The sequence below is a fragment of the Amblyomma americanum genome, chromosome 10 (genome assembly GCF_052857255.1).
Source record: "Amblyomma americanum isolate KBUSLIRL-KWMA chromosome 10, ASM5285725v1, whole genome shotgun sequence".
NCBI classification, from domain to species: domain Eukaryota; kingdom Metazoa; phylum Arthropoda; class Arachnida; order Ixodida; family Ixodidae; genus Amblyomma; species Amblyomma americanum.
Window position 1 is genome coordinate 79,157,308 of NC_135506.1, and position 14,341 is coordinate 79,171,648.

General features: G+C 49.7%; 1 protein-coding gene across 1 annotated transcript; it reads left to right on the forward strand.

Moving 5' to 3' along the window:
- Nucleotides 1–10,555: 10,555 nt before the first annotated feature.
- LOC144108439 (uncharacterized) lies at nt 10,556–14,074 on the forward strand. The gene is made up of 3 exons (XM_077641677.1): nt 10,556–11,896; nt 12,988–13,176; nt 13,883–14,074. The coding sequence occupies exons 1-3, from the start codon at nt 10,556–10,558 to the stop codon at nt 14,072–14,074; spliced, it is 1,722 nt and encodes a 573-aa protein (XP_077497803.1).
- Nucleotides 14,075–14,341: the final 267 nt, after the last annotated feature.

The following is a 14,341-nucleotide window of genomic DNA, read 5'->3' on the forward strand; positions in this document are numbered from 1 at the left end:
CAGATCCGTTCCTGTCCCACGTTTCGATTCCGAAGTTCTGCGCCAGCGAACACGCGCTCTAATTCCTCCGTGTTCGCACCCTCTCCCCCATAGTCTTACTCGGCAGGAGGAGGTATCCGTGCGCCGGATTCGGGCAGGGGCGGCTCTGACGCCATCTGTCCGTCATCGGTGGCGTGCAAAAGATCTGCCACTACCTGACAGGTGCCCTCACTGTGGCGCTGCACCGGACATATGTGATGTGCGGCACTTGTTGTGGACGTGCCCAGCGACGGCTGCTATCAGAAAACGGCTCCTCAGGGAGGTGGGCCTGCGGTGGAACCGCGAAAGTGACTTCGTGAAGCGGACAATGGACAACCGTTTCATTAACAACCTCTGCGACTACCTCAGCGCAACGGTTCTTCACTCCTTCTTTTAACTTTCAATCCCGTGCATTCCTTCCCCCCTTTCCTTTTTCAACTTATGCCTCATGGCACACTTCTCGAATAAAAAAAAAGTGCAGCATTTATATTTTATTTTTGCGGTGCTTGCATGATGAATGTGGAGGCCTTTATTAAGCACTACGTAAACTAAGATATCTTGGCCAGTTGACACGACAGATTTTGTGTGAGCGCTGGCTTGGCCAGAAGATAGCTACAATATGTATCAAGATGTGTAAAACTTTCCTACAATCAGACGACAAGACATCTTAAGCCATTTTCTAAACGTTTAAACTGTCTCAGAAGGTAGTTAAAAATGTCCATACGACGGTTTATAAATAAGAATAATTAGATAAAAAAAAACAAAAAATTTCTTAACATCCAGCTTAAAAAAAAATTAAAACAACCTCTTCAGATATTACATCAGGCATGGAAGGGGCATATGGAAGGAAGGAGATGCACCGGCATCTGCCATCGATACTGAAGCACCTGAGCTGGGGCAGCCGAAATAAAGGATAGCAGGCAGAATGAAGAAATGAAATGAAAGAGGTGAGAAGACACAGGAAGAGAGGATAGGAGTAGAGGCAATATACACAAACTATTTACACAAACAAATATACACAACTAATATACACAAATAAATGTGTCCAGGTTGTGTGTGTGATTAGCTAATGATGGAGCAAAAAAAACGCGCACTGCACTATGTTGACTACAACAGAGATGAGACACCTAGAACACATTCTGAACGATGATAGACGCGCACAAAAAAGTAAATTGGTTTTCAATGAAGGAAATCGCTCACTAATTGTCTCATCTCGCTGGACACCAGAACCGCGCCGTATGACGAGGTCGGAGTGAGAGAAGAAAGAGGTGCCGTATTGGAGCCGAGGCTCCAGAATAATTTCGACCACCTGCGGATCTTTAACGTGCACTGACAGCGCTGTGCGTTTCGCCTCCATCGAAACGTTTCCAACGTTTGCAAAAAAGCTTTCATTTCTGAGTCTTTTTCTTTTCTGGTATGAATCTACAGACTTTCAACTACAAAAAAATGAGACACGAAAACACCTTTTTTAATTAGTTTTTGGGGGAAAGGCGGCGCATTATCTGTCTCATATCGTTGGACACCTGAACCGCGCCATAAGGGAAGGAATAATGAATAGAGTGAAAGAAGAAAGGAAGAAAGAGGTGCCGTAGTGGAGGACTCCGGAATAATTTCGACCAACTGGGGATCTTTAACGTACACTGAGATCGCACAGCACACGGGCGGGCGCGTTTCGATGGAGGCGAAACTAATAATAATGCGCCCGTGTGTTATGCAATGTCAGTGCACGTCAAAGATCCCCAGGTGGTCAAATTATTCCGGAGACCTCCACTCGGCATCTCATTCTTCCTTTATTTCACTGCCTCATTTATCCCTTCGCTTACGGCGCGGTTCTCGTGCCCAGTGAGTTATGTGAGACAACTACTGCGCCATTTGCTTTCCTCAGAACCATATTTTCAGCTTTATTGAAGGTGTTCACCCCAGCCACGTACTTCAAAACGTGACAGGTCTCCAGTGACCCATGGATCCAGTTATGCGCCTTTCATTTCCTTAAAATCAATGGAGTCTACACGCTGTAAAACGCTGCAAACGCCGCCGTCGCCAATGAGCCCAAATAAATGCCTTTGAGGAAAGATTATGGCGCAGTAATTCTCAAAACCATCGGTGGCCACCCGAACCGCGCCGTAAGGGAAGGGAGAACGGTGGGACTAAAAGAAGAAAGAAAAAGAGGTGCCGTAGTGGAGGGCTGCGGAATAATTTTGATCACCTGGGTATGGTAACTGCACTGACATCAATATCAACAAAGCGACTGCTCCCCTCATGGTCCACAACAAACTCATCGACGCGCACATCACGGCTCGTCCGAATGGCAACCACACAAACAGGCAGAAGGGTCCTCAGGAACCTCATTATTAAGAGCCCCTCACCTTCTTACTAAAGCTATTACAAGCACCTGGAGGGCATAGTTCAAGGCTACTCCCCTCCCAGAAACATGCACTCGACGTAACGCCAAGCATGAAGAAAAGCAAAGGCAAAGTGAATCCAGAAACACTAAGGCATGCAAGAAGGCGCCCTTGTACGTCGGTGCCGCCGGTCCCGAAGGTGCACTAGCCGTAGTGGCGGTTGGGCACAAAGGGCAAGTGGTCGATGGACTTAACAGCAGTCAGCCACGTCTGAACAGCTCAAGAGGTGGCAGGAGCTCTCGCAGCCACGCATCCGGCCTCAAAATACATATGCACAGACGCAAAAATAGCACATTAAAATTTCGTTTAGGACAGTATTGGCCCGCTTGCATCCTTGATCCTCTAAACCAGACAAGCCTATGCTGACATCGAAGGGTTCATATTGATACCTGGCCGAAACGTATAGATGTGGACAAGTTGACACAGAACTCAGCTCGAGCTTTTCTTCCACTGGACCCTACAGATGTACTGCATCGGAGTTGGACCAGATTGATCCACTCTCAACATAATAAGAGATGCTACACCTCAGATTAGAGCGGCAGACATTATTCCTCACCTGCCGAAAACCTGAGTCAACACGAGATTTACCTCTGTAGACTACAGACTGAGTCATCCCATAGCGATCAAGTATGAAAATACAGAGTTTGTTGAGAGAAGGCAGGCCTGTTCCATATGGTATGGGCCTTCCAAAGAAACAATCATTGACATAACAGCGTACTCGGGAAGAGTGAAGGCGGAACTGTAAAGGTCGAAAGAAGGACATCAACGTCAGCTTATCTAACGCGCAAGGGCAGCAGCAGGAACCACTGCGATGCCGCGTTTCTGTCCCCACGTTGTCAACGCATGCAGCGCAAAGCTCTGTCATTACCACCACGTAGGTCAATGCACAACTGAGGTGTACACTGACCCTAGGAGCCAGCTTTGTGCATTTGCTTTCCTTAAAATCGTTTGAGTCTACTGAACGCCGGCGGCTTACTGCTCCAGGGCGGCGTTTCTGACGGTACCTTGCCTCTGCAGAGGGACTGGAGAAAGCAAACAAACGGGTGATGCTCCGATTATGGACGAATACACTGCTTTGCCCGGCAGTACTAAACACTTCCATCCCGCGTTCACTGGCGGGTGCAAACACTGTGGGGAGCTGGCTGACACCTACCACTTGATTTGGGCTTGCGAGCGCAACTCAGCCCCCCCCCTCCTCCACCCCGCGCCCAAGACCTACCAGAGAGGACTGCTGGGAGGCGGCGCTGCTTGGCTGCCCGGACCATCAGACCCACAATGTTTTTGTCAAGAGGGCTAGGCCTGCGGCTTCGACCAATCTGGTCCCGGAAAAGGGGATCCACCGATTGCGGGACTTTTAAAAGGGCCTCACCTCTTATATTCAATAAAGGCTTTTCACCACCACCACCACAACGTTGTCACACGTCTGGAAATATATATTTATTTCTGCTATGCTCTGGACAGACCCACAAATATCGGAAGAACTTGATCGAGGTGCACCCATTGGAAGAGTCATGTACACAGTCCCCACGCTGAGAAACACTTGAATTGCGTTGGTCAAACGTTTAGGGAGCCTTCGCTCTCACTCTACGATAAGCTTGCAGTCTCGGTTAGCTCAGTTACCGACGGATCCGGTGAAGCGGTGGTCTCGGGCTCGAACCCCAGACCAGGACGAATTTTTCTTCAACTGCGAAGTTTCTGAGAAATCTATCTAGCTTCCCTTTGTAGCTGCGCTTGGGTGGATGCCAGTAATTAGTCTCTTCTTACAAAGACTTCAATAGTGCTACGTGTCCTGGCTTTGCACATTAGTATTTATTTATTTATTTATTTATTTATTTATTACAATACCTTCAGGGCCCCAGTGGGGCGTTACAGAAGGGAGTGGATAAAAAGTAAAACAATGCAGCAAAATGAAAACAAAAAGTAAATGGAAAATATAATGTAATACAGTAAGGAATGAAAAAACGTAAGCTTGAACAATATACAAATCAGATTACAAAAGAAAACAGCCTAGTCAAACACATAGTTTTCCGCGGCATTTTTGAATAACGCATAACGCTGAACAGTAGCTGCGTGTCCCACCCTAGGGCCCTCAAAAACGTAATCGCCGATGTGGACGCCGTGGGGGTTAGCAGTAATCATACTAATCATATTAATCATTAATCACTCAACAGCACATGGCTAAAAATTATTTTTAGTTCGAAAGCACTACTCTCGGGTTTCGGCAATATCTGCTTGAAGCCACTGAGTAACTGGGTCTCTGGTTTAGTGGACTCCTCAAAGGTGTTGGCGGCCGCCTACAAATCAATATATTGAGCGTCTGCAGCCCGCCTAAAAACCGGCATTCTATGCCAGTCCATCTAGTTAAAAGGATCCTGGAGCTGGCAGGCAAAGCTCCCTCTGTAATTGGGGGGGGGGGGGGGGCTTCAACGTCCCGCACGCTGTGTGGAGCAACCCGAAGGCCACACCTAAAGGTCAAAAATTGACCGAAATAATTAACCAAGAGATACTCACGCTCACAACGCACCTTGCGTTTCGAACAAGCCTGAGCAATAAGCGTCTCCCGGGGTTCCTGCCCAGACCTTACGCTTGTAAAAAACAGATAATCCGAATATGAGTTATACAGACCAGCACCTGGGTAGCGACCACTATATATTCGCCACCAGCGTGACTATCGGCAGATACATACAAAAAAGATCGAAACTCCGCGACTTGAGAACTGGGACAAATGGAGGGAATCTCGCTCCCCTTGGAGCAGTCCCATTGCGGACTGCAACGCACTCTCGGGGGGTTTATAACGTGGTTCTTGAGCTTGAGATCTCTCATCGCCTCTAGAAATCGCAAATGCGAAACCTATGATCGGATGAACAATATCGTCCACTGCACCCTGGGCACCAACGAGGAGATACTAGAACTGTTGCAGGACAGGTTCTTATGCGTAAGCCCACACATACCACATCTCGAGTATCCTGGTATGCCCAACGAGGCCCTTGATGCCACGGTCACGACGGAAGAAGTCGGGCGGAACTCGATTCCATGAGAAAAAAAAGACACCCCACGGGGCCAGATAAGGTGACCGCCCGGCACATATACTGTCTCCCTGACGACCAGATTACATCATTAGCCCAATATTTCAAAGAGAAGCACTGGGATATGGAGGCAGTTTAGCGCTTAACGTTTTCTCAGTGCCAAAAAAAGGCTTAAGACTCCGTTGGTTGAAAGGCTTACCCAGCAATTCTGCACAAAAACAGTCTTGAACGAGAAATACGCAATATTGTTTTCATACATCGTTAAGATATCACTATCAATATATCCGCTAACCTCCCGTTGATAGGCGTGCATTTTTTCTTATTAACGTTCCTATTAACGTCAAAAGCGTTAATCTCTGGTTTCTTATGAGTTGAATGCTCGGAGCGAGCGATGATAAAACGATTTTGCTGCAAATCTGAAGAATACGACATTACCGTCAATATTAACCCGACAGGGTTAAGGAGCTCGTGTCGCAGAAAAGTCGGTGTCGTCGGCGTTTTTGGCCGTGAGCGAAAAATGGCGCATCTCGGTGGACACCTGAACCGCGCGGTAAGGGAAGGAATTTTAACGTTACAGCGCCAGATTGATTGATACATATGGAGTTATTGATGTACTAATTGATTGATTGATTAACTGACTGACTGACTGATCGATCGATCGACTGATCGGTTTCTCTTTCCCTTACGGCGCAATCCGGGTGTCCAGCGAGAAATGTGAGACAGGCGTCATTTCCTTTCCATAAAAGCAACTGTTCAGTTCATTTTCACCCGCCGCGGTGGCTCAGTGGTTAGGGCGCTCGACTACTGATCCGGAGTTCAAGGGCTCGAACCCGACCACGGCCGCTGCGTTTTTATGGAGGAAAAAGGGTAAGGCGCCCGTGTGCTGTGCGATGTCAGTGCACGTTAAAGATCCCCAGGTATTCGAAATTATTCCGGAGCCCTACACTACTGCACCTCATCTTCCTTTCTTTCACTCCCTCCTTTATCTCTTCCCTTGCGGTGCGGTTCAGGTGTCCAACGATATATGAGACAGATACTGCGCGAATTCCTTCCCACCCCAATAACAACCAAAACCAATCAGTTCATTTTCATTCCTTATGGCCCAGTTCGGGTGCTCGCCGAGATGTGTGAGACAGGCGTCCTTTCCTTAAATCGTCCAACGGTCCACGCATCCGGCCGAAAAGGCGATGGCGTACCGTGTACTCGGCAATGTTGCGACATGCTGTCGCGTCTCACTCTTAAATACGAAGCTTAAGCGTCCTCCAATTGTTTCTTACAGTAAAATCTTTAATACTCAAAATTTTTGATCAAGAATGTTGGGCATATTCCCTCCTAGTTAGTGGGCACCTCAATCGCGCTTCGAAGTGTGGCGGTGGTTCCCACCTACAAAAAAACCGTGATTTCTACTGTTCAGTGCTTGGAAATACTAAGCCAGCATTTGTTTCTGCCTAATGAGTTCCTGCCTATCTTTTATACCTGTCGCTTAGCCTGCAAAGGCATTCAGCTTCAAAACGAAACCGGCCTTTATGCACCCTAATGTCGCTGCGAAACCAGGACATTATCGTACGTGCTGCTTGAGGGTGGCCGCAATCACTCCTGAAATAGCGTTTTTACCTGCTTTACCTAAGATGACTCAGCCTCCTATTTCGCACAAGACGTCATCAAGGTGCGGGTAGCGTGCCATTCACTGTGCACATTCAATTTTTCTCACAAATTGCAAGAAGGACGCTTTTGCCTGAGCCGCCACGGTGGCTGAGTGGTATATAGTGCACGGCTGCTGACCCGAACGACGCGGTTGCGTTTCGATGTAGGCGAAATGCTAGAGTCGCGTGTACTGTACGATGTAAATGCGCGTTAAGGAACCCCAGCTGGTCGAAGTTATCCGGTGCCATTCACTACTGCGTCCATCATAGCCTGAATCGCTTTGGGTGGTTTTATAAACCAAGCTTTTATTAACCTGACGTCACAATAAAGAACGCCTCAACAAAAACGAGGGCCTCGTGTCAAAACTAACACCATACCGCCGAACAGTAACTACGTTTCCTGCCTTAGGGTCCTCAAAAACGCACAAGGCATGTTCATGCACTCGCACACTTCAGCGAAGGTTCATGCTAATTCCAGCACTCACCTTTGTTTCGTCGCCACCTAGAATCCTCAGAACTGACGCCATCCTTCCCTGCCGTGGGCGCTGTGCTGGAAGACATGGGAGCCTCGTTCTCCGATGAGATGCAGAGGAACGCGGAACACTGCAGCAAACACCGACCACCTTCTCTGCATGAAGCTCATCAGCGACTAAACCAAGAACAAAAGAACGAACGCTCGCCAAGAATCGACTTCGCTCCCGCACGTGTCTTACTCTTCCCTCGTTCCTTGCTAATTCAAGCACTCACCTTTCTGCGGTCGTGAACCAGACTCCTTAATACTGACGCCATCCTTCCTTACTTAGGGTGCTGAGCTGGAAGACAGGTATGTGCGCCTTGTCCTGCGATGAGATGCAGGGGGACGCGGAACACTGCAGCGGAGAACACCGAGCACTTTATCAGTATGAAGTTCATGCGCGACTGAACCAAAAGCTAAAGAACGAACGCTCGCCAAGAATCGACTTCACTCCCGCACGTGTCTTACTCTTCCCTTGTGTCATGCTAATTCAAGCACTCACCTTTCTGCGGTCGTGAACCAGACTCCTCAATACTGACGGCATCCTTCCCTATTGTGGGTGCTGTGCTGGAAAACAGGTATGGACGCCTTGTCCTGCGATGAGATGCAGGGAGACGCGGATCACTGCAGCAGTGAACACGGACCACCTTCTCAGCATGAAGCTCATCAGCAACTGCACCAAGAAAGAAAGAACCAACGCACGCCAAGAATCGGCATCGCTCCCATACGTGTCTCGCGCTTCCCTCGTGCCATGCTAATTCTAGCACTCACCTTTCTGTGATCGTCCCCTTGACACCTCAAAACTGACGGCATCCTTCCCTTCTTTGGGTGCAGTGCTGGAAGACAGGCATGGGTGCCTTGTCCTCCGATGAGGGGCAAGGAAACGCGGAACACTGCAGCAGAGAACACCAACCACCTTCTCAGTATGAAGCTCATCAGCAACTGAACTAAGAAAAAAAGAACCAACGCTCGCCAAGAATCGGCATCGCTCCCACACGTGTCTCGCGCGTCCCTCGTGTTCGAATAATGCTCGCGTGAGTGAGTGGTTGATTAGTAGTGGAAAGGGGAAGGCACGAGCTTGTCTACTGGTGGCTCAACCACCACGCACACTGCCGGCGTGCCGATCGAATTAGGGTGAGGATGGAGAGAAAGGAGAGGTAAGGGGAGGACATGCTCGCGAGCCCACCTTCTCTCCCTTTAGAATACACCAATGCGGTGCACGTGGAGGCGGCGGAGCACGTGCACAAACGAGCGTTTCCCCTCGCGATGAACAGTTTCCGCAACCCGCCGGCAGCGGCGTCTATCGAGACTAACTGCTTCGAGACTGCTGAGGAAAGGTGAATAGGTTTATCTACTGCTGGTATAAATGAATTGGTTTTGAGGAAAGGAATTGACGCAGTAATGGTCTGAAATATATCTCGGTGGGCACCCGCATCGCGCCGTTAAGGGAGGGATAAAGGAGGGAGTGACAGACTGTAGGAGGGAAGAGGTGCCGTATTGGAGGTCTCCGGAATAATTTTGACCACCTGCGTACTTTCAACGTTCCCTGACATCACACAGCACACGAGCGCCTTTCGCTCGGTTCAGGTGTCCAACGATTTATGAGACAGACACTGCGCCATTTCCTATCCACAAAAACCCATAATTATTATTATTTCGCCTCCATCGAAACGCGCCCACCGCGATCGGAATCGACCCGTGTACACTGACTCAGTAGACGGGCGCCCTAGCAACTGGGCTAATGCGACGGATAACTCGGCTTAGAGGCGTACAGCTAGGCTGTAAATCTAAGTTAATGGTTCACATTCTTTAGGATGTGGAGCGATGTGGCTGTAATACAAAAAGAAATGGACTGCGCTGTTATGGAAGGGATAAAGGATGGACTAAGAAAAGAAAGGATGAAAGAGGTGCCTGTAGTAGTGGTTGGCTCAGGAATAATTTCTGCCACCTGGGAATCTAACGTGCAGTGACATCGCACAGCACACGGGTGCCTTAGCGTTTCGCCTCAATTGAAATGCGGCCGCCGCGGTCAGGTTTGAACTCGGGAACTCCAGGTTGGAACCCGGAATATCCGAACCCGGTTTCGAACCCGGAGTCCGTTCCTTCAGCGAGTTTTTCAGGGAGGGCTCGGATCTCATTTCACAGCATTACCAAACATTTTAGGCAGGTGAGGCGCGTTTATTTCACTCCAGACAAATCTTTCAACTAAGGCGTAGTCTTCAAGCGCGCCCGGTTCTAAGCCTTCTCTGCTAGCGCATATAGGTATATCCTAACCAGCGTAGCCCACAGTGTAAGCGCTCAGGCATTCGAGCCACTTGTGATCACATTCTATGAGATTGCAGGAAAGAACCGAAATTGAAAATTGGTTTTTGTGGAAAGAGCGCTCGACTACTGATCCTGAGTTCCCGGGTTCGAACCCGACCGCGGCGGCTGCGTTTTTTTGGAGGAAAAACGCTAAGGCGCCCGTGTGCTGTGCGATGTCAGTGCACGTTAAAGATCCCCAGGTGGTCGAAATTATTCCGGAGCCCTAAACTACGGCACCTCTATCTTCCCTTCTTCTTTCACTCCCTCCTTTATCCTTTCCCTTACGGCGCGGTTCAGGTGTCCAACGATATATGAGACAGATGCTGCGCCATTTCCTTTCCCGCCCAAAAACCAATTATTATTTTGTGGAAAGGAAGCGTCGAGGCAACACTCACATATCTCGGTGGACACCCGAACCACACAGTAAGGGAGGTGTATGAGATAGCAGCTTATCAGCTTGAGAACGGCGGGCCGCATCTTTCCCTCCCTCGTTCCCCTTCCCCTCTTTCGTTTCGTGGCCTTTAAAAAGGAAAGGAATAAACTGCCGAGGGGCTTTTTTCTTCGTCGGCACAGCACCTTGCTGCAATGTGTGCCTATTCCCTTTAGACGTACGATACATGGTGTCAGAAGTGCCGAAGCCCCGCCGATATGGATATTGTCAAGCCTCCAGAGCCGCTACAGTTCTCCGGAAACCTACGAAGAAACTGGCACGCGTTCAAGCAAAAACTGGAGCTTTTCTTCACGGCTACGCCCACTACACCGCCCAGATCGGAAGCCGCCAAGACGGCAATCCTTCTCAGCGCCGCGGGTGAAGAGGCTCTCGACGTCTATAACAACTTCTCCTTCGAAGCAGGTGAGAGCAAGGAAGACTACCAGACAGTGCTGCGCAAGTTTGAGGCGTACTGTGTGGATGAAGGAAACGAAGTTTACGAAAGACACGTTTTTCGCCTCCGCGTGCAGGATGAAGGAGAGCCTTTTGAGCAATATCTGCGGCAGTTAAAGAAACAGGCGAAGCTATGCAATTTCAGCACGCTCGAAGAATCTATGATAAGAGATCAGGTTGTTTTCGGCACTAACAATCCGAAGATAAGGGAGAAAATGCTACGAGAAAAGGACCTAACCTTACAGAAGGCGGAGCAGATGTGCAAAGCGGCCGAGGTCTCGGCGCGGCAAAATGCTGCTTGGTCGAATGACACCCTACAAGTAGACTACGCCCACAAACGGGAGCATGACCGGAAACCTTTTCGATGTCGACAATGCAACAGGGCTCATGTGCAAGGAGACTGCCCGGCGTATGGAAAGATATGTTATGCTTGCAAGAAGCCGAATCATTTTGCGGTATGCTGCAGGCGCCGCCAGAGCAGACGGGTAGATGAAGTAAAAGAAGATAAGATGGAGGACGGGTTCGATATTTTAGATATCGGAGTGTGCGGAATCAGCGACGGGGCCGGTGCAGACTGGACGGTCAGCGGAAACATACGCGGCAAAGAAATTAGATTCAAAGTTGACACAGGCTCACAAGCAAACATAGTTCCTGTAACTCTTTACCGTCGTTTGAAAAACACCGCGAGCCTCCAGAAAAGCACTGCAGTGCTGAAGGCGTACAACGGCAGTGCTATCAAGCATGTCGGAGTGGATAGAGAGATCCTTGTTCTCAACGGTGTGGCACACGTTGTGACCTTCTTCGTGGTCAAGAAGGGTCGGCAGGCCATACTAGGGCTGCAGACATGTCAGCAGTTTGGGCTAGTGCCGAAAGCTGTGGATTCGGTGGAATGGAATGAGACAGCACCGGAGAAAGCCTTTCCAGACTTGTTCCAGGGTACGGGGTGTGTTGGACGGCAGTACCGGATGGTCCTGCGGGCGGATGCTGTCCCAGTAGTGCATCCAGCACGAAGAGTACCTTTGGCCCTCCGGGACCCTCTTCGACAAGAACTGGAGCGCATGGAAAAGGCTGCCATTATCAAAAAGGTGGATGAGCCCACAGAATGGGTAAGCCCTTTGGTGATAGCGCGTAAGAAAGATGGAGTGCTTCGTGTCTGCATGGATCCAAGGGAAATCAACAAGAACATCAAACGCGAGCACTATCCAATGCCAACAAGGGAAGAGATTGAGGCAGAGCTGTCGGGTGCAAAGTTTTTTTCCCGGCTAGACGCAAATGCAGGTTTCCATCAAATCCCATTAGACGAAGCTACATCGCGGGTGTGTACTTTTGCGACACCATTTGGGCGTTACCGATTTTTGCGTCTTCCTTTTGGAATTTCATCAGCGAGCGAAGTTTTCCAGAAAACGCTAACTGAAATCTTCGAGGGACTGGAAGGCGTCCGCATATACATTGATGATATTCTAGTGTGGGGTGACAGTGAGAAGCAGCATAACGAGCGCCTCCATGCCGTGCTAACGCGGGCAGCACAGGCGGGCTTGACGTTTAACAGGCAGAAATGCGTGTTTGGGTTGAAAGAAATTGCGTTCTTGGGCGACGTAATAGGTGAGCAAGGCGTTCGTCCCGGTCGCAACTTAGTTGACAGCGTCCTTTCGCTGCCGGCGCCGCAAGATAGGCATTCAGTGCGCAGAATGATGGGCGTTGTTAACTACTTTCGCCAGTACGTCCCGTCACTGAGTGATAAGACAGTCTTACTGCGGACACTCTTAAAAGAAAACGTCATGTTTGAATGGACGGCGGCGCATCAGCGTGAATGGAGAGAAATTTGCGACGCACTGACAAACCCTCCATTACTCGCGCTTTTTGATGAAGCAAAGGAAACCAAGATCACTGCGGACGCTTCGGGGACTGGTTTGGGCGCTGCACTACTGCAGCGATATGGCAGTGAGTGGCGACCAGTGTCGTACGCATCAAGGACCCTAACAGATAGCGAAACCCGCTATTCGCAAATTGAAAAGGAAACGCTTGCGGCAGTGTTCGCATGCGAAAAGTTCCATCATTTTGTTTATGGCCGCAGGGTACTGATCGAAACTGACCATAGGCCCTTGCTTGCAATTTCCCAAAAGAACATTGCAGACATGCCTCCGCGATTGCAGCGTTTTTTTTTATTAGGCGGCTACAATATGATTATACGTTGCAGTTCGTTCCTGGCAAAGACTTGCTGCTGGCGGACATGTTGTCACGTGCACCAGTGCCAACGCAGGCGTCGAGTGCCTCATCGGAAGCAGACTGCGACATCCATGCCGTACAGGTCGTCTCCAGCATCGTAAGCACGCCAATGAAAGAGCGTCTGGAAAAGGAAATCAGGGATGACCCGTACTTAAGCGAGGTGAGACAGCGAATTTCACAAGGGGCTGCCATCGACGGTGAACTGAAGCCGTTTGCCAGAGAGCTGTCTGTGGTAGAAGGAATACTGCTCAAGGGCTCTAAAGTTGTCATACCTAAATCTATGAGAGCAGAAATTCTTCAGAGGATTCACGAGGGGCACCTTGGACTAAATAAATGCAAAGCCAGAGCGCGGAGATTGGTATTCTGGCCTGCGCTCAACAGTGCCATTGACGAGTTCGTGCGAGTGTGCAGTACTTGCCAAAAGTATGCGTACAACCAGCAGAGGGAATCCTTGCTCATGCAGCCCACCCCGGATAGGCCATGGTACCGCGTAGGAATTGACCTCTGCCAGTTTGGTGGAGCCGCTTATGTCGTAGTGTACGATGCCCACTCAAATTTCCCTGAAGTAGAGAAGCTAAGAGGCACAGCGGCAAAAGAGGTCATAGCCAAGATATCGGCCATTTTCTCACGGTACGGCATCCCGGTGCAAGTGTGGACTGACAACGGGCCCCAGTTTTCATCGCGAGAATTCCGTTTGTTTGCGCAGAAGTACGACTTCCAGCACATCACATCGAGTCCAGAATTCCCAAGGTCAAATGGGCTTGCGGAAAAGGGGGTTCAGATAATTAAGCGCATCCTTAAGAAGACGAATGAGTCACGCGGTGACTTTTGGTTGGGTCTCTTAGCCTATCGTTCTTCTCCCTTAGAAGATGGCCGCTCTCCGGGCGAACTGCTGCAAGGCCGACGCCTCCGCACTTCCCTGCCTGAATACAACGAGGATTCCAGTGTCCCAGTGCGAAAGCATTGCCAATCTTCGAGGGGAAAGGTACTGCCACCTCTCAAAGAGGGCAGTTCAGTTCGTGTGCACGGCGACAACTGGTCACGCACCGCAACAGTAATCGAGAAAGCAGCACCGAGGTCGTACGTGGTGAAGACTAAGAACCAGCGGCTCTTGAGGCGAAACAGGCAACACTTGCTGCACATTCCCGGAGGCGATGAAAGTATGCACAGAGATCAGGACGTCGACAGCCTGGGAAAACAGTGTCTCAGCGACAAAGACCAGGATATCGACCGCCCGGGAGGACACGCACATACAGACCGACAAAACATGGTGCATCCGACGCACGCGGCTCAGGAGACAGGCCGGGACGTCGACATCTCGCAAG

What these genes read in the sequence shown, in the direction of transcription:
- LOC144108439 (XM_077641677.1), top strand. Translation starts at nt 10,556, where the DNA reads ATGGATATTGTCAAGCCTCCAGAGCCGCTACAGTTCTCCGGAAACCTA. An exon ending in TGGATGAGCCCACAGAATGG is followed by an intron (nt 11,897 to 12,987) that starts GTAAGCCCTTTG and finishes TATACGTTGCAG; the next exon opens with TTCGTTCCTGGCAAAGACTT. An exon ending in ATGACCCGTACTTAAGCGAG is followed by an intron (nt 13,177 to 13,882) that starts GTGAGACAGCGA and finishes CTTCTCCCTTAG; the next exon opens with AAGATGGCCGCTCTCCGGGC.